Source organism: Oncorhynchus clarkii, chromosome 12, assembly GCF_045791955.1.
Source record: "Oncorhynchus clarkii lewisi isolate Uvic-CL-2024 chromosome 12, UVic_Ocla_1.0, whole genome shotgun sequence".
Lineage (NCBI taxonomy): Eukaryota > Metazoa > Chordata > Actinopteri > Salmoniformes > Salmonidae > Oncorhynchus > Oncorhynchus clarkii.
The window spans coordinates 58,641,203-58,668,015 of record NC_092158.1 but is presented as its reverse complement, the minus strand read 5'-3'; the positions used below and the strand labels follow the sequence as shown (position 1 = coordinate 58,668,015).

Below are 26,813 nucleotides of genomic sequence, written 5' to 3'. Positions count from 1 at the left end.
GGTTTGTGTGTGTATGCGTGTGTGTGTTTGTGTGTGTGGTTTGTGTGTGTGGTGAGTGTGGTGAGTGTGTGGTGTGTGTGCGGTACGTGTATGTTTGCGGTATGTGTGTATGGTATGTGGGTGGTATGTATGTGTGTGTGTATATGCTGGTGGTGAAGGGCAGGGAGGGGAGGCCCCTACAAAGGTTCCCATTGTTTTCCTTCATCAAAAGCCCTGTGAGCGTGGCCCACGCGTCCCTCATAATATCATCCTGTAAACGTAATGGGAGGACCGGGAACGACGGAGGCCACTGCCTGGATCGGGAAAATACCTCCATTTGGTAAATCCCACCACTCTATCCTCCTGATTCCTGCTTACAAGCAAAAATGAAAGCAGGAAGCACCAGTGACATGGTCTATATAAAAGTGGTCAGATGAAGCAGATGCTAATCTACAGGATTGTTTTGCTATCACAGACTGGAACATGTTCCGGGATTCTTCCGATGGCATTGAGGAGTACACCACATCAATCACTGGGTTTATCAATAAGTGCATCGAGGACATCGTCCCCACAGTGATTATACGTACATACCCCAACCAGAAACCATGGATTACAGGCAACATTCGCACTGAGCTAACGGGTAGAGCTGCCGCTTTCAAGGTGCGTGACTCTAACCCGGAAGCTTACAAGAAATCCTGCTATGCCCTGCGGCGAACCATCAAACAGGCAAAGCATCAATACAGGGCTAAGATTGAATCATACTACACCGGCTCCGAATATCGTCTTATGTGGCAGGGCTTGCAAACTATTACAGACTACAAAAGGAAGCACAGCCGCGAGCTGCCCAGTGACACGAACCTACCAGATTAGCTAAATCACTTCTATGCTCGCTTCGAGGCAAGCAACACTGAGGCATGCATGAGAGCATCAGCTGTTCCGGATGACTGTGTAATCATGCCCTTCGTAGCCGACATGAGTAAGACCTTTAAACAGGTCAACATACACAAGGCTGCAGGGCCAGACGGATTACCAGGACGTGTGCTCCGGGCATGTACTGACCAACTGGCAATGTCTTCACTGACATTTTTTTACAGACTCAATTTCCCTGATTGAGTCTGTAATACCAACATGCTTCAAGCAGACCACCATAGTCCCTGTGCCCAAGAACACAAAGGCAACCTGCCTAAATGACTACAGACCCGTAGCACTCACGTCCGTAGCCCTGAAGTGCTTTGAAAGGCTGGTAACGGCTCACATCAACACCATTATCCCAGAAACCATAGACCACTCCAATTTGCATACCGCCCAAACAGATCCACAGATGATGCTATCTCTATTGCACTCCACACTGCCCTTTCCCACCTGGACAAAAGGAACACCTATGTGAGAATGCTATTCATTGACGACAGCTCAACGTTCAACACCATAGAACCCTCAAAGCTCATCACCAAGCTATGGATCCTGGGACTAAACAACTACCTTTGCAACTGGATCCTGGACTTCCTGACGAGCCGCCCACAGGTGGTGAGGGTAGGTAGCAACACATCTGCCACGCTGATCCTCAACACTGGAGCCCCCCAGGGGTGCGTGCTCAGTCCCCTCCTGTACTCCCTGTTCACCCACGACTGCATGGCCAGGCACGACTAAAACACCATCATTAAGTTTGCAGACGACACAACAGTGGACGGGAGGAGGTCAGAGACCTGGTCGGGTGGTGCCAGAATAACAACCAAAAATAAGGAGAGCCTCAAAAGAAGAAGTTACAGGTCTGTGAGAGCCAGAAATCTTGCTTGTTTGTAGGTGACCAAATACTTATTTTCCACCATAATTTGCAAATAAATTCATTCAAAATCCTACAATGTGATTTTCTGGATTTTTTTTTCAAATTTTGTCTGTCATAGTTGAAGTGTACCTATGATGAAATTATTAAAAAAAAACATTACAGGCCTCTCTCATCTTTTTAAGTGGGAGAACTTGCACAATTGGTGGCTGACTAAATACTTTTTTGCCCCACTGTATGCATAGTCATTTTAACCATATCTACATGTACATACTACCTCAGTCAGCCTGACTAACCGGTGTCTGTATGTAGCCTCGCTACTTTTATAGCCTCGCTACTGTATATAGCCTCGATACTGTTTTCACTGTCTTTTTACTGTTGTTTTTATTTCTTTACTTACCTATTGTTCACCTAATACCTTTTTTGCACTACTGGTTAGAGCCTGTAAGTAAGCATTTCACTGTAAGGTCTACTACACCTGTTGTATTCGGCACACGTGACAAATAAACTTTGATTTGATTTGATTTACTGCCATACCTCCACTGTGGCAGATGACACAGACTACACTGCTGCCTGCTTTAAAGATAAAATAGCCTGAGCACCGAGGTAAAACAATGGAGAGCACAGAGTTCAGTCTGGTTTAACCAGGCTAAGTGAATGAATGCCTTTGGAGAAGAACTGATGCTCAGTGTAAAATGTTTTTGATAAATGAGTTAATTATCCAAGTGAATTAGAAATGGAAAAGCCTTCGAGGAGCAGGGTGAGGTAAGGGCTGGATGCAGGGATCTGCTCCCTCCTGACAGTGTGAGGTTCCAGCGTCTAAAACGTAGCTAACTTTAGAACGTAAGGAAGTGAGAGGGGAAAGGTGTACTGTTCAGACTGGGGTCAGGTTAAGTGTAGCCTACGCCTACACTAAGGGGGTCCCTTACCACAATGACACCCACACACACACACTAGGGCTGGGCGATATGGGCAAAATATCATATCACATTAATTTTCTCATTTTTAATGATATCACAGCATTTGACGGTATTTAAGTTTCTAAATAATAAAAGTTCTTAATATGTTTTATGGGTAGTGCATGACCCTAGGAATTCTAAGTAGCTTTCTCCATTCTAATTGGTTGAACAGTATAAAGCAATCTTCAACCAGGACAAAACTGACAGTGAAGTAGTCCTATTTGTAGAGCATTGCATAGTCCTCTTTTGTAGCATCTAACTCTGGTACTCGACCAATGGTTACCAATGGTTACCATTTGCATTAGAGGTCAACCGATTATGATTTTTCACCGCCGATACCAATACCGATTATTGGAGGACCAAAAAAGCCGATACCGATTAATCTGCCGATTCTTATATATATATATTTGTAATAATGACAATTACAACAATACTGAATGAACACTTTTATATTAACTTAATATAATACATAAATAAAATCAATTTAGTCTCAAATAAATAATGAAACATGTTCAATTTGGTTTAAATAATGCAAAATCACAGTGTTGGAGAAGAAAGTAAAAGTGCAATATGTGCTATGTAAGAAAGCTAACGTTTCAGTTCCTTGCTCAGAACATGAGAACATAAAAGCTGGTGGCTCCTTTTAACATGAGTCTTCAATATTCTCAGTTAAGAGGTTTTAGGTTGTAGTTATTATAGGAATTATAGGACTATTTCTCTCTATACCATTTGTATTTCATATACCTTTGACGATTGGGTGTTCTTATAGGCACTATAGTATTGCCAGCCTAATCTCGGGAGTTGATTGTCTTGAAGTCATAAACAGCACTGTTCTTCAAGCATTGCGAAGAGCTGCTGGCAAACGCAGGAAAGTGCTGTTTGAATGAATGCTTACGAGCCTGCTGCTGCCTACCACCGCTCAGTCAGACTGCTCTATCAAATATCAAATCAAAGACTTAATTATAATATAATAAAGACACAGAAATACGAGCCTTGGGTCATTAATATGGTAAAATCCAGAAAAAAATATTTTGAAAACAAAACGATCATTCTTTCAGTGAAATTTGGAACCGTTCCGTATTTTATAGATCGGTGGCAACCCTAAGTCTAAATATTGCTGTTACATTGCACAACCTTCAATGTTATGTCATAATTATGTAAAATTCTGGCACATTAATTACGGTCTTTGTTAGGAAGAAATGGTCTTCACACAGTTCGCAACGAGCCAGGCGGCCCAAACTGTTGCATATACCTGGACTGTGCTTGCACTGAACGTAAGAAAAGTGACACAATTTCCCTAGTTAATATTGATGGCTGTGATTCGATGATAAATTATCAGGCACCGCATTGATTATATGCAACACAGGACAAGCTAGTTAAACTAGTAATATCATCAACCATGTGTAGTTAACTCGTGATTATGTTAATATTGATAGTTTTTTATAAGATAAGTTTAATGCTAGCTAGCAACTTACCTTGGCTCCTTGCTGCAAACACGTAACAAGCGGTCAGCCTGCCACGCAGTCTCCTCGTGGATTGCAATGTAAGCGGCCATAATCGGAGTTCAAAAATGCTGATTACCTATTGTTATGAAAACTTGAAATCAATTAATCGGCCATTCTGATTAAATGGTCGACCTCTAATTTGCATAGTTATTTGTTTAATTCCATCATTCCCTTACAGAATTTTAATGAATTTCTTCATTTCCCGCACTCATTTCCCAGCCAGCACATTTGGTTCCTTGGAAGTTGTGTGAACATGAGTGTTTGGTTCTGGAAACAAAGCCATAAGTTTCCTGATTGGTAAAACTGAAAAAGAACGGAAGTGAACATCTAGCCTGTTCTAGGAATGGTGATTTTTAGGTTGCAGGGAGGTTCTGCGAACATTTGACTATGGTTCCCTCAAAGTTTTTCTGGGAGGTTTTATTAATGTTCTGAGAACATAAATTATAGGTTATTTGAAGATCATAAAATAACATTCTGAGAACATGTTTAAATACGACTTTTAATAACACTGCTACAGTAGCTTAGTTTTGGTAAACTGTTTTGAACTATAAGCACAGATAGGACACATTGACATTAATTTGCTTAGGTATTAATAATGCAAACACATATTTTTTATGGTGGCACTGCATCAGTGCGATTCAAACCTATAATCCTCTACTCTCTATACTTGGAATTAGTCTACTGTGCCAGCAGGATGGAACTAGCAATGCAATGTTTTTTTACGCATACAAAGCTGTTCATTTTAGTCTATTCAAACAGACCCCAATTCAAAGGAAACAAGCACTCATTAAAAGGACATTTCTAAAATGTGCAACTTTATATTCATTATCTCCAGCACCACCCCAACATCAACATATGTGAAGATTGCCTACTACTTGCCTACTACTTGGTTGATGATGTTACTGTAAACACTTATCTTCCTCTATCTTTTTACGACAAAACATAGAAACGAGCACATACACCATATATACAAAACTATAGGGACATGCCTTCACATTTGTGGATTCGGCTATTTCAGCCACACCCGTTGCAGACAGGTGTACACAATCGAGCACACAGCCATGTAATCTCCATAGACAAGCATTGGCAGTAGAATGGTCTTACTGAAGAGCTCAGTGACATTCAAAGTGGCACCGCCATAGGATGCAACCTTTCGAACAAGTCAGTTCATCAAATTTCTGCCCTGCAAGAGCTGCCCCGGTCAACTGTAAGTGTTGTTATTGTGAAGTGGAAACGTCTAGGAGCAACAACGGCTCAGCCGTGAAGCGGTAGGCCACACAAGCTCACAGAACGGTGCTGAAGCTAATAAAAATTGTCTGTCTTCGGTTGCAGCACTCACTACTGAGTTCCAAGTTTGCAGACAGCACCGTTCGTTGGGAGCTTCATGAAATGGGTTTTCATGGCCGAGCAGCCACACACAAACCTAAGATTACAATGCGCAATGCCAAGCGCTGGCTGGAGTGGTGTAAAGCTCACCGCTATTGGACTCTGGAGCAGTGGAAACGCGTTCTCTGGAGTGATGAATCATGATTCACCATCTGGCAGTCCAATGGATACCAGGAGAACACTACCTGCCCGAATGCATAGTGCCAAATGTAAAGTTTGGTGGAGGAGGAATAATGGTCTGGGAATGTTTTTCATAGTTCGGGCTAGGCCCCTTAGTTCCAGTGAAGGGATATCTTAACGCTACAGCATACAATGACATTCTAGATGATTCTGTGCTTCCAACTTTGTGGCAACAGTTTGGGGAAGGCCTTTTCCTGTTTCTGCATGACAATGCCCCTGTACACAAAGTGAGGTCCATAAAGAAATGGTTTGTTGAGATCGGTGTGGAAGAACTTGACTGGCCTGCATAGAGCCCTGACCTCAACCCCATCGAACACCTTTGGGATGAATTGGAACGCCGACTGCGAGCCAGGCCTAATCACCTAACATCAGTGCCAGACCTTAGTAATGCTCTTGTGGCTGAATGGAATGTTCCAACATCTAGTCTAGTGGAAAGCCTTTCCAGAAAAGTGGAGGCTGTTATAGCAGCAAAGGGGGGACCAACTCCATATTAATATACATGATTTTGGAATGAGAGGTTCGACGAGCAGGTGTCCACATACTTAAGGTAATGTAGTGTATGTTGATGTGGTAATGAATATATTTTATTTTAAATGTCCCTTTAAAAGTTATTTTCACTTTCTATGTGTCAATCAGAAGGTCTCTAGTCTTTTGGTGCGCGTGAACAAGAGCGCGCTCCGTGTTGTTTTTCTTCGGTATTGGAAACTGTTTATCCTGTGTTAAATTTTAGCGATTATTTACATTTTAGGGTACCTGAGGTTGGGTTAGAACCGTTGTTCGAAATGTTTGGCCCAAGTTTACAGGTATCTTATTAGATACTTTGTAGTCATGTTGGGCGAGTTGGAACCGGTGTATTTCTGAATCAAACACGCCAAATAAATGGACATTTTGGGGATATAAAGAAGGAATTTATCGAACAAAATTACCATTCATTGTGTCACAGAGACATTTGGGATTGCAAAAAGATGCAGATCTTCAAAGGTAAGGCATTTATTATATCGTTATTTCTGACTTTTGTGTCGCACCTAACTGGTTGAAAAATGATTTTCATGTTTTTGTATGCGGGGCGCTGTCCTCAGATAATCGCATGGTGTGCTTTCGCCGTAAAGCCTTTTTGAAATCTGACACAGTGGCTGGATTAACACGAAGTTAAGCTTAATTTTGATGTATTACGCTTATATTATCGTGAATGTTGAATATTTATATTTCTGTAGTTTGAATTTGGCGCTCTGCAATTTCTGCAATTTTGTCAAATCTATCCCGCTAACGGGATTGGAGCGTTAAGGGATGGCCAGCACACCTGAACACACTTAACAAGATAGAGTATAGAGAGAGTTTTATTGACGCTGAGAACAGAATGTACACTGAACAAAAATATAAACGCAAACGCAACAATTTCAGTTACAGTTCATATAAGGAAATCAGTCAATTGAAATACATTTATTAGGCCCTAATCTATGGATTTCAAATGACTGTGAATACAGAATTGCATTCGTCAGTCACAGATACCTTAAAAAAAAGGTAGGTGCGTGGATCACCATTTGTCTCATGCAGCAAGACCTCCTTCGCATATAGTTGATCAGGCTGTTGATTGTGACCTGTGGAATGTTGTCCCACTCCTCTTCAATGGCAGTGAGAAGTTGCTTGATATTGGCAGGGACAAGAACACGCTGTCGTACACGTCGATCCAGAGCATCCCAAACGTGCTCAATGGGTGACATGTCTGGTGAGCATGCAAAAACTGGGACATTTTCAGCTTCCAGGAATTGTGTGCAGATTCTTGTGACATGGGACCGATGAATGTCACGACAATGGGCCTCAGGATCTCGTCACAGTATCTCTGTGCATTCAAATTGCCATCGATAAAATGGAATTGTGTCCGTAGCCCATAGCTTATGCCAGTCCGTACCATAACCCAGCCGCCACCATGGGGCACTCTGTTCACAACGTTGACGTCAGCAAACCGCTCGCCCACACGACGCCATACATGCAATCTGCCATCTGCCCGGTGCCGCTGAAACCGGAATTAATCTGTGAAGAGCACACTTCTCCATCGAAGGTGAGCATTTGCCCACTGAGCTCGGATATGACGCCGAATTGCAGTCAGGTCAAGACCCTAGTGAGGACGACAAGCACGCAGATGAGCTACCCTGAGACAGTTTCTGACATTTTGTGCAGAAAGGATTTGGTTGTGCAAACCTACAGTTTCATCAGCTGTCTGGGTGGCTGGTCTCAGACTATCCCCCAGGTGTAGAAGCCAGATGTGGAGGTCCTGGGCTGGAGTGGTTACACGTGAGCTGTGGTTGTGAGGCCTGTTGGACGTACTACCAAATTCACTAAAATGACTTTGGAGGTTGGCTTATGGTAGAGAAATTAATATTAAATTCTCTGGCAACAGCTCTGGTGGACATTTCTGCATTCAGCTTGTCAATTGCACGCTCCCTCAAAACTTGAGTGGCCTTTTATTGTCCCAGCACAAGGTGCACTTGTGCAATGATCATGCTGTTTGGTTGACTTGTTGTGCTTAGTAGTTAGAGTTGTGCTAGCAAGATAGCTAGCTAGCAGTTCTCAGCTGTTAGCAGTTTCTTACTGGCGATAAAAACAGACGATTGCCATAATTCTTTAGTCATTACTGAATTATTTAATATAATAATATAACAAATCAAACATTAAAATACAGTTATATACGGTAAAGTAAAAATCCAAACCAATCTGTGAATGAATACCAGTATATTTTTTATGGTTTACCACCCAGCCCTAACACCAGCATGTACACGCACACACACACAAATGCACATTTGGAGAGCAGAAAAGACACCTGAAAGAAAGCCACAGAGACAGAGAGGAGGTTATATATGAATGTTGCGGTTGCCACAGAGAAAGAATGATGGTGATAGCATGCATTGCCTAGGGTGAAAACTAAAGGCTTGAACAGTTCATATCAAACAGCTCCAGGTAAAAGCAGGGAGGGAGCATTAAGGGGGGTTGTCAGTCAGTGTTTAGTGCTTCACTATCCAGTCACTATCAGACAGACTAGTCAGCTAATTAGAGTAGAGTAGATGAATGAACCATAAACTATATTAGTCTGCCTCAAAGAAGTGCCCCCCAGTTTGATAAATCGGTAGACATGCCAGCAAAAGGAAAAGAGAAGAAGAGGGGCCACTCTTTACCTTGACCCCTCACTTTCAAAGACAGAAAAAGTGAAAAACAGACAGCAAAAAGTCTGACGTGGTTTCCATCTATTCATATAATATGAAAAGCTCATTTGCATGAAAAGCTCTCAAACATGGTACAAATCTCCGCGGTCAAAAATGTTGTTCTATTTTCTTTGTTTTGCAATGCTTCAAAGGAACTGAACGTGCTTAAATGGATTCTGCCCAGAGCCGCAGGGGCCCCGGCGCAGCCGATGGATCAGAGGGACAGAGAGACAGGAATCTGGGGGAGAGCTGAGAGGGAGGCCAGGTGCTGCTCTGGCCTGGGTGCCCCAGCAACAGGAATGGGAAATGGGCCTGGGATGGAAAATGGGAAGGGCTGCCAGTGTGGGTCCACTGACTGTGGGAGACATTGAAGACACAGCATTAAGCTATGCGGTACGTCCTGATATAATCAAATGTGGGTAGTCCCAGACTCAACACTTTTGAGCTGAGTACTGAATATTATTTTATTGTCACTTACAGATCCAGACTAATGGAACTGATTCAGACAGCCACAACAGACAGACAGCCTTTTTGCATTTAAACCCTCAAAGCCTCAGATTGGCCCCTTTTCCAGATGTTCTCAAGAGCTTTCTGCTCTTGATTCTTCTCCCCTAGATATAAACATTTGACTTCTTTGCTACTGAACGAAAACAGGCCAAGAAGCAAAGCAGGCCACGCGTTTCCACTCCAACCCCCGCTCAGAAACCACCAGGCAGGCAGGAAGAGCCTGGGGTCAGTGTCACCCTCTGTGTGTATGTGTGTCTGTGTGTGCATTCGGTCTTCAATGAGGTCTGGAGGGCCGCACTGACATTGTTTTATATTTCCATGCCATCAAAATATGCAAAAAAATAATCCTCTATCCATCATTTTTGGAATCTTTAATGCTGCCTGACTGTCTAGTGATTATTATCGAGCTGGAAAGTAGAAACTATATGAATGTAGACCCTTTATTCTACACCGTTTAGATTTGGTTTTAGTCATTTTAAAATGTATCAAGTTAATTCACCCCCCCACGCCGTATGTTTGACACCACTGGTTTAGACTTTAGGAATATTATCACAGTTTGTCCTATCCAGCCCCACTGTGAGCTAGTTACATTCATTACAAACGGAACTTCCGTAGAATGTTTAGACCACGGCCTACTGGCTGTTTTGTGATATTTGCTGGGAATTATTTTCAGCCGGAGTTTAGCATTGTTCAGGGCGTAGTTTGAGACTGAGCAGGTGGGTCCTTGCAAAGCAGTACATTCTGGGTAAAAAAGCAGGGCTTTTGCCTATGTCAGTGTCAGCCATTTGATTGTGGTGAAAAGCTGTGGAGAAATCCTGAACCAGACATTTGCATGAAGAGAACGGTTTACAAATGCAAATGGGGAGAAATCTGCATTTGAGGTTAACATGGATATGAATCTGTGTCAGTAACACCGGTATAGGTAGTCTTTAACTATGGTTGTGCAGTTCCAGGAGATTGCGATTGATGGGACACCTAACTCATGCCCCACAGTCCTACAGTAGGCATACGTACCTCCTACATTCTGGATACATAACAGAAAAAGACAGGGGCAGCCAGACCAGCAGCACAGCCAAATAGCATGTATGCTCTGTGGTTTAAAGTAAAGTATCTCTTTCTCAAAAGGAAGATATGTTTACTACAGCAGAGCGCCATCCCTAAGAGATAAAGCCTGATCGTAATGAAACATGTGGTATCCTCTCAGCTCAGCACTAGACTTCAAAAGCTCTGTTCAAAATGAATTGTGAAATCCAAGCCACTGAAGAAGAAAAAAGCTTATAGAGGTCATTTGAGCGAAAAGTTACCACAAATCAGGAATCTAACACATCCCCAGGGTGCACAGTGTCTGTTGCCAGGGATAGGAACCATCTATATATATATTTTTTTAAAGGACTATAATGAAACCTTATCCCCCAAGGTTTGTAGCTGCTTCACTTTGTTTGCTTAAAGGTCTATTCTGAACGGTGTGTGATGGCGGTGGGTGAAACATGAGGCCTGGCTCTGTGGTCTGTGTATCTATCTATCTATAGATCTGCCTGCCTGCCAGGCTGCTATAGCAAGGCTGCACTGTAAACAAATGACATCTGACTGGAACATGGGCTATGGCTGCTGGGGGACAGACTACACAAATGTGGGCTAACAAGCAGGCTAATGTATATTATCTATCTATAACATTTAATTTAGATTGTAGGAAAGCATCTTCATGTAAACAAACTGATCATTCTACACAACTACACGGGCAGATGTTGGCTAATACATACTTGCATTCCTGTTTGTTTAGCCAACATATACCTGTCAAAATGAAATGTTAAAGATAGATAGATATGATCATACCTATTGATCTATATAAAAAACATTTAGTGTAACCGCAGATGTAAACCTAAAACACAATTAATTCAGCCATGAAGAAGAGAAGTGCTTAGCACAGAAACCCCCCATGTCTTTAAATTCATAACATTCCAACATGCAGCAATTTTTTCTTGTCTTTTTTGAGAATAGATTGTGGACGTGAGGAAACAGCAGAGGGAGCTCCCCCCTATCCACATCAATGGGACCACAGTGGAGAGGGTGAAAAGCTTCAGGTTTCTCAGTGTACACATCACTGACAGTCTGAAATGGTCCACTCACACAGACAGTGTGGTGAAGTAGGTGCAACAGCGCCTCTTCAACCTCAGGAGGCTGAAGAAATTTGTCTTGGCCCCTAAGACCCTCACAAACTTTTACAGATGAACAAATGAGAGCATCCTGTCAGGCTGTATCACCGCCTGGTACGGAAACTGCACAGCTCGCAACCGTAGTGATCTCTGCCCAACGCATCACCAGGGACACAATGCCTGCCCTCCAGGACACCTACAGCACCCAATGTCACAGGAAGGCCAAGAAGATCATCAAGGACATCAACCACCCGGCTACCACCCGGTTACTCAACCCTGCACCTTAGAGGATGCTGACCTATACACAACTGAAGTCAGAAGTTTACATGCACTTAGGTTGGAGTCATTAAAACTCATTTTTCAACCACTAAACAAATGTTGTGTTAACAAACTATAGTTTTGGCAAGTTCGTTAGGACATCTACTTTGTGCATGACACAGGTAATTTTTATAACAATTGTTTACAGACAGATCATTTCACTTATAATTCACTGTATCACAATTCCAGTGGGTCAGAAGTTTACATACACTAAGTTGACTGTGCCTTTAAACAGCTTAGAAAAGTCCAGAAAATGATGTCATTGCTTTAGAAGCTTCTGATAGGTTAATTGACATCATTTGAGTCAATTGGAGGTGTACCTGTGGATGTATTTCAAGGCCTACCTTCAAATGCAGTGCCTATTTGCTTGACATGGGAAAATCAAAGGAAATCAGCTAAGACCTCAGAAAAAAATTGGAGACCTCCACAAGTCTGGTTCATCCTTGGGAGCAATTTCCAAACGCCTGAAGGTACAATGTTCATCTGTACAAACAACAGTACGCAAGTATAAACACCATGGGACCACAGCCGTCATACCGCTCAGGAAGGAGACGTGTTCTGTCTCCTAGAGATGAACGTACTTTGGTGCTAAAAGTGCAAATCAATCCCAGAACAACAGCAAAGGACCTTGTGAAGATGCTGGAGGAAACAGGTACCATAGTATATATATCCACAGTAAAAAGAGTCATATATCAACATAACCTGAAAGGCAGCTCAGCATGGAAGAAGCCACTGCTCCAAAAACGCCATTCAAAAGCCAGACTACGGTTTGCAACCGCACATGGGGACAAAGATCGTACTTTTTTGAGAAATGTCCTCTGGTCTGATGAAACAAAAATAAAACTTGTTTGGCCAAAATTACCATCGTTATGTTTGGAGGAAAAAGGGGGAAGCTTGCAAGCCGAAGAACACCCTCCCAACCGTGAAACATGGGGGTGGCAGCATCATGTTGTGGGGGTGCTTTGCTGCAGGAGGGACTGGTGCACTTCACAAAATAGATGGCATCATGAGGAAAGAATATTATGTGGATATATTGAAGCAACATCTCAAGACATCAGTCAGAAAGTTAAGGCTTGGTCGCAAATGGGTCTTCCAAATGGACATTGACCCCAAGCATACATCCAAAGTTGTGGCAAAATGGCTTAAGGACAACAAAGTCAAGGTATTGGAGTGGCCATCATAAAGCCTTGACCTCAATCATATAGAACATTTGTGGGCAGAACTGAAAAAGCATGTGCGAGCAATGAGCCTACAATGGCCTACAAACCTGACTCAGTTATACCAGCTCTGTCAGGAGGAATGGGCCAAAATTCACCCAACTTATTGTGGGAAGCTTGTGGAAGCTTCCCCGAAATGTTTGACCCAAGTTAAGCAATTTAAAGGCAATGCTACCAAATACTAATGAGTGTATGTAAACTTCTGACCCACTGGGTCAGCAGTTTACATACACTCAATTAGTATTTGGTAGCATTGCCTTTAAATTGTGATGAAAGAAATAAAAGCCGAAATAAATTATTCTCTCTACGATTATTCTGACATTTCACATTCTTAAAATAAAGTGGTGATCCTAACTGACCTAAGACAGGGAATTTTTACTCGGATTGAATGTCAGGAATTGTGAAAAACTGAGTTTAAACGTATTTGGCTAAGGTGTATGTAAACTTCCGACTTCAACTGTACATAGACATGGAATAACTGGCCACTTGAATAATGGAACACCAGTCACTTTAATAATGTTTACATACTGCTTTACTCATTTCATATGTATATACTGTATACTATTCTACTGTATTTTAGTCAATGTCACTCCCACATTGCTAGTCTTAATATTTCTTAATTCCATTCTCTTACTTTTAAATGTGTGTGTATTGTTAGATACTACTGCACTGTTGGAGCAAGGAACACAAGCATGTGACCAATACAATTTGATTTGATAACTGCTAGCTTGCTAGTAGATACCATAGACTTTCAGTCATTGTGCTAACGCCAGTTAGCATTGGCTCCCGAAACTACGGATAACTTCCATCATACTGGATGCAATCTTACACATGTAACAACAATAGCAACATGGGTAATTAGCGTTATCTGTGTCTATGGCCGTATTTGTATCTGTCCTGGAGAGACGTGGAGCAGCAGGTGTCCTGGCTCAGCACCTGGCCTTACTACATTGGCCCAGGGTCCTGGGTAAAACCAGTGACAGCTGTGGCCTCAGTGACTCACATCCAGCGCCAGGAAGCATGGGGCTCTCTGCCACATCCCCCCCCCCCACCCCATCACATCCCTTTACGCTGAGAGATCACAGCCATGGCAGCATAACATCCTCACAATCACATTCAATGCCAGCCAACATTCTACATTCTACTAACTTAAGTGTGGATCCTTAAAGCACCGTGGATCTAAGAGTGGACAGTGCGCCAGAAAAAAAGGGAGGGGAAAAGGTTTAGCACTCTGGCTCTCCTCCATTCAAATGGATAAGGTAATCTTAAACAAGGACAACTGCCTGGTTCCAACCAAGATACGCACAGTAAACAAACAGAAAGAAATAGCAAACAACCCTTGTATGCTACACAGTAGAGAGCATTTCAATGTTGTATGGCACAGACTTACAGTAGGTTACAGAGCCCCAAGACATTTTTGGGGAGGGCAGATAGTGATGGGGGAAAAATATATGCAGTTACATATCGCGGTTTTGTACAAAATGTTTTTTTTGCCATCCTATAGCTTGTTCTCCATCTTCATATTAAATAGTAAGCCAACGTATTCAGCACTTTATTTCTATGACTGATCAAAACAAATGTTCTCATGCTCTCTCGTCTCTGCAGCAGAGCAAAATGTTTGGAACATCAAATCAGAATAAAATCGCAGTATCGAATCGCAATACATATAGAGTTGTGAAAATCGCATTACATATCATATCGGCACCTAAGTAATGTGATAATATCGTATTGTGAGGTCACAGGCAATTTCCATCTCGAACAGATACAGGATGGTCCGGCAAAAAAAGCCGTTCACTTGGACAAGATACTTATTCAACTGCTCAACTGTATCACTGCCACCACTCAAACCTCCCATAGCACTTCAACAGTATGCCTGGGTAAAATGGTCTTACCTTCTTGAGCAGGGGCAGACACTGAGGCACCTTGCGCTCCGGGCTCTCCAGCTTGACAATGCTGATGAAGTCAGACTCCTGGCGCTCATCTTCACTGGTGTTGCACAGGGACAGAGGGTGAGACTGAAAAGGAGAGAGATCGAACAAGGATTTAGAACCAAACCAGAGGGACAGACGGGGAACCAAATCGTCTGTGATCTTACCAAGTTGCACGTTACAATAGGTAACGCAATAGCGGCTCCAAACTCTGTGGTTCTATCACATCAGTCAGCTTTGCTGTGACCACCAAAACATATAGTAGCATAGGCCTATTGATGTATCTTTAAAACATTAGAGTACATTAAGATATCAACAGAGCAAGGGAAGATTAGAATAAGGTGTGCTCATTTAACACAAAATCCAGCTCCATGAGTGTGTACTGAATCTACCGCTAGCTGTCCATCCTGATGGTGTACGGTTGATATACTGTATGCATTGAACTTCCTGGACAAGTGGACGAAGATTTGACTAATAGTCTCCTTATGAAGATTACAGAAAGAAAATATATGGAGAAAATAAGCTCTCCTCTCTCTCTTCTCCCAGCCACTTTCCCTCAACATGACAGTGGCTCAATTAACATATGCATGCACGCACAGAAAAATTGCCTGTGAAAATACAGCACGATTGACAAATGATGACAAGAGCAGGCATGGCATGACTGGTGGTGTTGTCTGGGACCACGGACTGGTCTGGTACAGTTGAAGTCGGAAGTTTACATACACTTAGGTTGGAGTCATAAAAACTTGTTTTTCAACCACTCCGCACATTTCTTGTTAACAAACTATAGTTTTGACAAGTCGGTTAGGACATCTACTTTGTGCATGACACAAGTCATTTTTCCAACAGTTGTTTACAGACAGAATATTTCACTTATAATTCACTGTATCACAATTCCAGTGGGTCATAAGTTTACATACATTAAGTTGACTGTGCCTTTAAACAGCTTGGAAAATTCCAGAAAATTATGTCATGGCTTTAGAAGCTTCTGATAGGCTAATTGACATCATTTGAATCAATTGGAGGTGAACCTGTGGATGTATTTCAAGGCCTACCTTCAAACTCAGTGCCTATTTGCTTGACATCATGGGAAAATCAAAAGAAATCAGCCAAGACCTCAGAAAAATAATTGGAGACCTCCAAATGCCTGAAGGTACCATGTTCATCTCTACAAACAATAGTACGCAAGTATAAACACCATGGGACCACACAGATGTCAAACCGCTCAGGAAGGAGACCCATTCTGTCTCCTAGAGATTAACATACTTTGGTGCGAAAAGTGCAAATCAATCCCAGAACAACAGCAAAGGACCTTGTGAAGCTGCTGGAGGAAACAGGTACAAAAGTATCTATATTCACAGTAAAAAAGAGTTCTATGTCGATATAACCTGAAAGGCCGCTCAGCAAGGAAGAAGCCACTGCTCCAGGTACACCATCCCAACCGTGAAGCACAGGGGTGGCATCATCATGTTGTGGGGATGCTTTGCTGCAGGAGGTGTACTTCACAAAATAGATGGCATCATGAGGAAAGAAAATTATGTAGATATATTGAAGCAACATTTCAAGACATTGTCAGGAAGTTAAAGCTTGAACACAAATGGGCAGAACTGAAAAAGTGTGTGCGAGCAAAAGAGGCCTACAAACCTGACTCAGTTACGCCAGGTCTGTCAGGAGGAATGGGCCAAAATTCACCCAACTTATTGTGAGAAGCTTGTGTTTGACCCAAGTTAAACAATTTAAAGACAATGCTACCAAATACTAATTGAGTGTATGTAAACTTCTGACCCACTGGGAATGTGATGGAAGAAATAAAAGCTGAAATAAATCATTCTCTCTACTATTATTCTGACATTTCACATTGTTAAAATAAAGTGGTGATCCTAACTGACGTAAAACAGGGAATATTTACTCGGATTAAATGTCATGAATTGTGAAAAACTGCATTTAAATGTATTTGGCTAAGGTGTATGTAAACTTCCAACTTCAACTGTATACATACAGCTGATAAAGGAAATGCTTTAGTAAATGAGGGATATAAAGAATATTGAAAGCAGGTTCTTCCACTAGAGGTCGACCAATTAATCAGAATGGCCGATTAATTAGGGCCGATTTCACGTTTTCATAACAATCGGTAATCGAAATGTTTGGACACCACCGATCATGGCCGATTACATTGCACTCCACGAGGAGACTGCAGTGCAGCAAGGAGGTGCTAGCTAGCATTAAATGTATCTTATAAAAAACAATAAATCTTAACATAGTCACTAGTTAACTACACATGGTTGATGATATTACTAGTTTATCTAGCTTGTCCTGCATTGCATATAATCGATGCGGTGCCTGTTCATTTATCTGTTAACTACCTGTTATGCGAGTGCAGCAAGGAGCCAAGGTAAGGTGCTAGCATTAAATGTATCTTATAAAAAACAATCAATCTTAACATAATCACTAGTTAACTACACATGGTTTATGATATTACTAGTTTATCTAGCTTGTTGCATATAATCGATGCGGTGCCTGTTAATTTATCATTGAATCACAGCCTACTTCGCCAAACAGGTGATGATTTAACAAGCGCATTCGCGAAAAAAGAACTGTCGTTGCACCAATGTACCTAACCATAAACATCAATTCCTTTCTTAAAATCAATACACAAGTACATATTTTTAAACCTGCATATTTTGTTATTATTGCCTGCTAACATGAATTTCTTTTAACTAGGGAAATTGTGTCACTTCTCTTACGTTCATTGCACCCAGAGTCAGGGTATATGCAACAGTTTGGGCCACGTGGCTCGTTGCGAACTAATTTGCCAGAATTTTACATAATTATGACATAGCATTGAAGGTTGTGCAATGTAACAGCAATATTTAGAATTAGGAATGCCACCCGTTACAATAAAATACGGAACGGTTCCATATTTCACTGAAAGAATAAACGTTTTGTTTTCGAAATGATAGTTTCCGGATTCGACCATATTAATGAACAAAGGCTCGTATTTCTGTGTGTTATTATATTATAATTAAGTCTATGATTTGATAGAGCAGTCTGGTGGTAGGCAGCAGCAGGCTCGTAAGCATTCATTCAAACAGCACTTTCCTGCATTTTTCAGCAGCTCTTCGCAATGTTTCAAGCATTGCGCTGAGATTAGGCTGGCACTACTAAAATACCTATTAGAACATCCAATAGTCAAAGGTATATGAAATACAAATGGTATGGAGAGAAATAGTCCTATAATTCGTATAATAACTACAACCTAAAACTTCTTACCTGGGAACATTGAAGACTAATGTTAAAAGGAACCACCAGCTTTCATATGTTCTCATGTTCTGAGCAAGGAACTTAAACGTTAGCTTTTTTTACATGGCACATATTGCACTTTTACTTTCTTCTCCAAACACTTTGTTTTTGCATTATTTAAACCAAATTGACCATGTTTCATTATTTATTTGAGACTAAATTGATTTTATTTATGTATTATATTAAGTATCAGTATTGTTGTAATTGTCATTATTACAAATATCTATATCTATATATATATATAATTCGGCTGATTAATCGGTATCGGCTTTTGTTCGTCCTCCAATAATCGGCATTGGTGTTGAAAAATCATAATCGGTCGACCTCTAGCTTCTACACTGGTGTGGTTCCTGAGTTACGTCCCATCATGCTTAGGGTCAAGAATAGAAATGGCTAGTATTATTTTGGCTAACATGGCTAGAAGAAGAGATATCTGTGACTTTGAAAGAGGGGTCTCAAAGGAGCATAGAGGGTTTAAAAACTGTGTGTGTGTCAGTCACCAGATCTCATCCCAGTTGAACACTTATGGGAGATTCTGGAGCGGCACCTGAGACAGCATTTTCCACCACCATCAACAAAACACCAAATTATAGAATTTCTCGAGGAAGAATGGTGTCTCATCCCTCCAATAGGATTCCAGATTGTAGAATTTATGCCAAGGCGCATCGAAGCTGTTCTGGCGGCTCGTGGTGGCCCAACGCCCTATTAAGACACTTTGGTGTTGTTTCCTTTATTTTGGCAGTTCCCTGTATCTATATAACTGAATAGTGACACAACGAAAATAAAGCTTTTCTTTCAAATAAATCAAATCAAAAAGATAACACGCTGTCACACTTAGAGAATAAAATATCAAATCTTCATGTTACTGCCTAAGAATACCCCTTAACCATGGTATATTCCATATATACCACATCCCCAGCCCTTATTAATTAAATAGAAGAGAACATTCGTAACACAATCAACTCCATGGATAAACGGCGAGAGAGAGGGCGACGTTCAGTTTAGCCCATCCCCTCATCACATTAATTTAAAGCTAGGAGCTAGTCTCTGGTTGGAACATTTGATCCTATCTGAAAGGGAGGGGATAGATAGTTGCTGAAAAAGCTGTATTTAAGAGCTCAAGAGGATAGCAGCCAAGTTAGTGACACAAACTACTGGAGTCAGTCGCACACCACGACACACACGACAACCAGGCCGGGAGAGACTAGGCATCATTGATAGGCAACACATCTGCACAACACTACACACCATGACATCAATCAGGGTATCGATGCATGAGAGAAACCAAGAAGATAGGCAACGCCTCCTCCAGCACAACACTACACATGGGTGACTTGCATCGAAACCCAACAATGAATTGCATTGAAGTCAGCATGTTGAATAAAATTACATTTGAACATACTCAACTCATACTCAACCGGCTGTTACCGCTGTTGGTCTTTTTGTTGGTAGAAATGTGAAACAATATAGCCACAGGAAAGTAGAATTAAATCACCAAATCAAAGTGCTGGCATGAGCAGACCATGTAAACACTTGCAGGAACTCGGCAGGTATGCATGCGTGGCGTGCATGTATTTTCCTCTTGTGTGCATGCTTCAGGTGATAGAAATCTTAACGCACTACCAGCGCTTTGAAAAGTTCATGTAATTATACTTTCCTGTGGATATATTGTGTCGCATTCCTATCTGCAAAGGGCAACCGACAAAGTAAGTTCGTAAAATATTCTACATTCTGGCTTTTAGAGGTCATGAGAGGAAACTTTCCTCATGCAAACGCTAATTTCTGCCCGACGTAGAATTCAATCCAATTCAACATTGGGTTTCCAGGCAAATGGGTGACCAGTGCATTTGTCATTCCGAGAGGAAAATGCCTCCGGGTGACATCAACAACAAGGGCAGAGATGTATGGCTGTCTGTCAATATAAATCACTCAGCCAGACCCCGCCAGCACCCACTCTCTACCCCACCCCACCCGCTGGTCCCTTCATGTGGCTGTGGGCTCACTGGGCTGAGGTCATGGGACCATGGGACTCCCCCTGATCTGATCTCACCCAGGCCCCAACGAAAATCCCCAAATTAAAAAGACCCAGGGGTGACATCAACAGCTGGCACGAACCCTGAGAAGGGATAAGGGGCCCGACGTCATGAGTCACGCACGGCTATAGCGTGTCAGAGGAAAGGAGAGAGGGAGGGAGGGAGGGAGAGAGAGAGGAGACAGTGAGAGGGAGCGAGAACAAGAATGAGAATAAGAGAAGAGAGAGGGAGAAAAACATCCAAAGTCATCCACCTCACGCATGGGTGGGGCCCTAGTTTATGACCACTATACACGTGCAACAACTGATTGATATACAACTATGAACATCTGAGCATTGGCAACATAACTAAAACTACAACACCATTGATCATTACAGAGTGACTTGTGCACTACCGAGCCAAGAAGTCTGTCTGCACCAGATCAGGGTTAGACTAATCTAAACAACGGATCTGTCACAAACGGCACCCTATTTAGTAGTACACTACTTTTGATCGGGGCCCATGGGGGTCTGGTCAAAAATAGTGCACTATATAGGGGACGCAGCTAACATCTGGCCTTCAGATGCAGATGCAGCTGGGTCGTCCCCAAAACACAACAATAACAGAAGCTAAATCAGAGAGAACATTGTAAACTGGATGTGAACTATGTATTTACAGAGATGGACAGGGGGAGATGTTATTGTAAACAGAGGACAGTGTGAAGTCACAGCTACAGCTGGAGACATATACTGTACACACACACGCACACACCCATATGCCGGGCCAAATCTGCCCCCTAAAATACCTTGCTCTAGCTGTGTGTCTCCCATACGACAGATGGACAGAGGTTGCTACTGTAAGGAAGGACCAGTCTGAGTAGTGAGGAGGAAGCTTGAACGCCTGTCCTGTCCCTGCCTTGCGTTGGCGTTGTTCCTATGGCGCCATAGGATTCTACAACCCATAGGAATCTCTAGTCTAGAGCCATGTCTGAGGGCAAGGCCCAGCCTTGCCACGCTAGACTACATTATGGAGCCTGGCAGCTGCTTTCCCTATCCACGTTTACTAGGCCCAAATTAGAGACCCACAGCGGAACTTGGTCCTTTAACAAAGAAAAAGGAAGTAAAAAATAAAAAGATAATGACAACTACTACTCCGCCATCACCACACCATGACATAGGTTTAGAGGAAACGTCTGGAAATAATATCCTTAATTCAGGGTTTTAGCTTTAAATCAGGTTTCACTATCTCTTTTTATTGTATAGCCTATACCAGTAGTCATCAAACTTAGTCTTAGTCAAGATCACTTTCTGAGTCAAAATGTAAGTCGAGGTCTACCGCTCAGTAATAGATAATATGTTTTGTTTTACTGTACTGATGGCCTGCATCTGAAGTTCAGTCTGAGGGGAGGGAGGGAGCAGCAGAGCTGCCTCTCGCTGAAAAAAGGGGACACAGTCTTCCAGCTGATGGTGAAACTTAAGTCGCATCAATGCATGTTGTTACTCCTATGACCAGAGAAAGTGAAATATTCCTTGATATTAAAAAATACACAAGCCGCAAATAATACCAATGCAAGCTTATTGAAACACTTTGCTATACTCATTAATTGCAGCTGCAGTGCTGGTTGGTTGTGGAGTGAGTGGAAGTAGCAAACAAGCATTTTCTGACTTAAAAACTGTTGAAAGTGTTGACAGTGCTGAATAACAACTTAAACATGAACTTACTAATAAAACAGCAGCTATTCGTTGAGTCTTTAGTCATGGTTTTAAAAGTTTTGAAATCTCACATGATCAACTTTGCTGTGCGCTCGAGACTTCTTCTTACAGTCTACGATCACGATCGACCGGTTGGTGACCACTGGCCTATACCATACGATCATGTTCTCATGCAACACAACACCTAGCATTGTGGAAGTTGTGGAATTACTGATATAAAACTACTGATATCAAAATCTGTCAATAATGGGAGGAGAAAATATTTCACTGTCCTTGTACTGTATTCAATACTTGCTAACTTTGCAAATTCAGTATCTAATCTTCGCCCACATTGAACATTCTACACTGAACAAAAATAGAATCGCAACATGTTTATTATTTTTATTTCACCTTTATTTAACCAGGTACGGCAGCTGAGAACAAGTTCTCATTTACAACTGCGACCTGGCCAAGATAAAGCAAAGCAGTGCGACAAAAACAACAACGCAGACTTACACATAAACAAATGTACAGTCAATAACACAATATAAAAATCTATGTACAGTGTATGCAAATGTAGAAGAGTAGGGAGGTAAGGCAGTAAATAGGCCATAGAGGCAAAATAATTAGATTTTAGTATTAACACTGGAGTCATAGATGTGCAGATGATGATGTGCAAGTAGAGATACTGGGGAGCAAAAGGATAAGGATAAGTATCAATATGGGGATGAGGTTGGGTGTGCTATTTACAGATTGGCTGTGTACAGGTACAGTGATCGGTAAGCTGCTCTGACAGCTGATGCTTAAAGTTAGAGAGGGAGATATAAGACTTATAAGATTTTTGCAATTCGTTCCAGTCATTGGCAGCAGAGAACTGGAAGGAAAGGCAGCCAAAGGAAGTGTTGGCTTTGGGGATGACTGAAGAAATATACCTGCTGGAGCGCATGCTACGGGTGGGTGTTGCTATGGTGATCAGTGAGCTGAGATAAGGCGGGGCTTTACCTAGCATAGACTTATAGATGACCTGGAGCCAGTGGGTTTGGCGACAAATATGTAGTGAGGGCCAGTCAACGAGAGCATACAGGTCGGCAGTGGTGGGTATTATATGGGGCTTTGGTGACAAAACGGATGGCACTGTGATAGACTACATCCAGTTTGCAGAGTAGCGTGTTGGAGGCTATTTTGTAAATGACATCGCCGAAGTCAAGGAATGGTAGGATAGTCCGTTTTACGAGGGTATGTTTGGCAGCATGAGTGCGTCACTTGAGTGGGTTGAGTCACTGACGTGATCTTCCTGTCTGGGTTGGCGCCCCCCCCTTGGGTTGTGCCGTGGCGGAGATCTTGGTGGGCTATACTCGGCCTTGTCTGAGGATGGTAAGATGGTGGTTGAAGATATCCCTCTAGTGGTGTGGGGACTGTGCGTTGGCAAAGTGGGTGGGGTTATATCCTGCCTGTTTGGCCCTGTCCGGGGGTATCATCGGATGGGGCCACAGTGTCTCCTGACCCCTCCAGTCTCAGCATCCAGTATTTATGCTGCAGTAGTTTATGTGTCGGGGGGCTAGGGTCAGTCTGTTATATCTGGAGTATTTATCCTGTCTTATCCGGTGTCCTGTGTGAATTTAAGTATGCACTCTCTAATTGTCTCTTTCTCTCTCTCTCAGACGACCTGAGCCCTACGACCATGCCTCAGGACTACCTGGCATGATGACTCCTTGCTGTCCCCAGTCCACCTGGCCGTGCTGCTGCTCCAGTTTCAACTGTTCTGCCTGCGGCTATGGAACCCTGACCTGTTCACCTGACGTGCTACCTGTCCCAGACCTGCTGTTTTCAACTCTCTCGAGACAGCAGGAGCGGTAGAGATACTCTCAATGATCGGCTATGAAAAGCCAACTGACATTTACTCCTGAGGTGCTGACTTGTTGCGCCCTCGACAACTACTGTGATATTATTATTTGACCATGCCGGTCATTTATGAACATTTGAACATCTTGGCCATGTTCTGTTATAATCTCCACCCGGCACAGCCAGAAGAGGACTGGCCACCCATCATAGCCTGGTTCCTCTCTAGGTTTCTTCCTAGGTTTTGGCCTTTCTAGGGAGTTTTTCCTAGCCACCGTGCTTCTACACCTGCATTGCTTGCTGTTTGGGGTTTTAGGTTGGGTTACACATATAGCCCTTCTTACATATCAGCTGATGTAAGAAGGGCTATATGAATACATTTGATTTGATTTTGATTTTAGTGAAGGATGCTTTGTTGCGAAATAGGAAGCTGATTCTAGATTTAATTTTGGATTGGAGATGCTTAATGTGAGTCTGGAAGGAGTGTTTACAGTATAACCAGACACCTAGGTATTTGTAGTTGTCCACATATTCTAGGTCACAACCGTCCAGAGTAGTGATGCTATTCGGGTGGAAGGATGCGGGCAGCAATCGATTGAAGAGCATGCACTTAGTTTTACTTGAATTTAAAAGCAGTTGGAGGCCACGGAAGGAGTGTTGTATGGCGTTGAAGCTTGTTTGGAGGTTTGTTAGCACAGTGTCCAAAGAAGGGCCAGATGTATACAGAATGGTGTCGTATGCGTAGAGGTGGATCAGAGAATTACCAGCAGCAAGAGCGACATCATTGATATATACAGAGAAAAGCTTGTTTGGAGAATTGAACCCTGTGGCACACCCATAGAGACTGCCAGAGGTTCGTAACAACAGGCCCTCTGATTTGCCACCCTGAACTCTATCTGAGAGATAGTTGGTGAACCAGGTGACGCAGTCATTTGAGAAGCCAAGGCTATTGAATCTGCAGATAAAAATGCGGTGATTGACAGAGTCGAAAGCCTTGGCCAGGTCGATGAAGACGGCTGCACAGTACTGTCTTTTATCGATGCCGGTTATGATATCGTTTAGGACCTTGAGCATGGCTGAGGGTCACCCATGACCAGCTCGGAAACCAGATTGCATAGTGGAGAAGGTACGGTGGGATTCGAAATGGTCGGTGATCTGTTTGTTAACTTGGCTTTCAAAGTTTTTAGAAAGGCAGGGCAGAATGGATAAAGGTCTATAACAGTTTGGGTCTAGATTGTCTCCCCCTTTGAAGAGGGGGATGACCGCGGCAGCTTTCCAATCTTTGGGGATCTCAGATGATACGAGAGAGAGGTTGAATAGGCTAGTAATAGGGGTTATTTTAGAAAGAGGGTCCAGATTGTCTGGCCCAGCTGATTTGTAGTCCAGATTTTGCAGCTCTTTCAGAACATCAGCTGTCTGGATTTGTGTGAAGGAGAAGCGGGGGGTGGGGGCTTGGGCAAGTTGCTGCAGGGGGTGCTGAGATGTTGGCCGGGGTAGGGGTAGCCAGGTGGAAAGTATGCTCAGCCGTAGAAAAATGCTTATTGAAATGATCGACTATCATAGATGTATCGGTGGTGACAGTGTTTCCAAGCCTCAGTGCAGTGGGCAGCTGGGAGGAGGTGCTCTTATTCTCCATGGACTTTACAGTGTCCCCAAACTTTTTGGAATTAGTGCTACAGGATGCAAATTTCTGTTTGAAAAAGCTAGCCTTAGCTTTCCTAACTGACTGAGTATATTGGTTCCTGACTTCTCTGAAAAGTTGCATATGTAGAGTGTTGGTCCCATATTTCATGAGCTGAAATAAAAGATGCCAGAAATGTTCCATATGTTCCATATGTCACCCATTGAGCATGTGTGGAATGCTCTGGATCGACATGTACGACAGCGTGTTCCAGTTCCCGTCAATATCCAGCAACTTCACACAGCCATTGAAGAGGAGTGGGACAACACTCCATAGGCCACAATAAACAGCCTAATCAATTCTATGTGAAGACCTGTCGCACTGCATGAGGTAAATGGTGTTCACAGCAGATGCTGGCTAGTTTTCTGTTCCCCTCCCTGATTATCTGTATTCCCAGTCATGCAAAATCCATAGATTAGGACCTAATGCATTTATTTACATTTACTGATTTCCTTATTTGAACTGTACCTCAGTAAAATCTTTGAAATTGTTGTATGTTGCGTTTACATTTACATGCTGTTGTTTGTGACAGTGTCTATGTTTTGCATTGCTTACAAGACTATGCATTATCTTCTTTTTTAGATACGCCCACACTTCACTTACAATCAACCGACTGTGAACATTGTCCAGATGCCACTATTTGTACCTTGGTCCGGTTAGCAGCAGTCTGGCGCTGGGCTATAAACAGCATCAAACATAGACACACAGACAGACACACTGAAATGTCTTCATTTGGTTTTTGTACGGGCCTGAGAAAAAGGGGGCCTGGGAACCAAAATCACTGAGTCTCCATTTCAAAGGGACTAGAAACCACAGGGCGCACACACATTTCCTTGCTCTGTTAACAATGGTCACTCCTCCTCCTCCTCTTCTCTGTCTACTCCTTTTCTCCTCCATCTATATCTGTTTAAAAAGCTGGGGGAGAGAGATCTCATCCTCCTTCTTCTCTCCACTCCTTTGTAGCCACGATTAAAGACATTCCTATCCAGTTCAATCAAAGTCGGACTGTCTCAAAATACTCCAAGGCAAGAATCTAACAGCCTCAAAAACAAACAGACCATCAGAAAAAATGTGAAAATAAATAGTAGCTGTGGTGAGAAGTCAATCATTTCTTTCCCCCTCTTTGCCCTGTGGCTCTTCTTTGTTCATGTGCCAATAAGCGGCAGCTCTGCGACTGAGAA

The 26,813-nt window shown here is 42.5% G+C and overlaps 1 protein-coding gene across 1 annotated transcript in view; it reads right to left on the bottom strand.

Moving 5' to 3' along the window:
- Positions 1-26,813, bottom strand: part of LOC139420870 (E3 ubiquitin-protein ligase RNF43-like) — a 162,143-nt gene that overhangs the window by 41,535 nt on the left and 93,795 nt on the right. The window contains exon 2 of the mRNA XM_071171244.1: positions 15,074-15,196. Within this exon, the coding sequence (XP_071027345.1) occupies positions 15,074-15,196 (123 nt within the window). The remainder of the gene's footprint in view (positions 1-15,073; positions 15,197-26,813) is intronic.